The sequence below is a fragment of the Eimeria mitis genome, genomic scaffold, assembly GCF_000499745.2.
Source record: "Eimeria mitis Houghton genomic scaffold, Emh_scaff2713, whole genome shotgun sequence".
Lineage (NCBI taxonomy): Eukaryota > Apicomplexa > Conoidasida > Eucoccidiorida > Eimeriidae > Eimeria > Eimeria mitis.
The window spans coordinates 1-228 of record NW_013571059.1 but is presented as its reverse complement, the minus strand read 5'-3'; the positions used below and the strand labels follow the sequence as shown (position 1 = coordinate 228).

At 56.6% G+C, this 228-nt stretch overlaps 1 protein-coding gene across 1 annotated transcript in view; it reads right to left on the bottom strand.

Annotated features, from left to right (window-relative positions):
• Nucleotides 1-10, bottom strand: part of EMH_0057640 (uncharacterized protein) — a gene marked incomplete at both ends in the record, with an annotated part of 6,735 nt that extends 6,725 nt beyond the window's left edge. The window contains 1 exon segment of the mRNA XM_013497497.1: nucleotides 3-10. Within this exon segment, the coding sequence (XP_013352951.1) occupies nucleotides 3-10 (8 nt within the window).
• Between the last annotated feature and the right edge of the window lie 218 nt (nucleotides 11-228).

Here is a 228-nt window from a genome sequence, read left to right as displayed (position 1 = left end):
TGCTGCTCATCTGGGGAAAACCTGAGCAGCGCCTGCTGCTGCTGCTGTTGCTGCTGCTGCTGCTGCTGCTGCTGCTGTTGCTGCTGCTGTAACAACTGCAGCAAATGCAGGCGTACAGTTGGCCTACTCATCATGAGGCGTGCAAGCGGTGTTGTTGTTGCTGCTGCTGGTACCGCCAAAGTTCTCCTTTCTTCTACTGGCTGCGTCGCTGCCTCTGTTTCTGCTGCT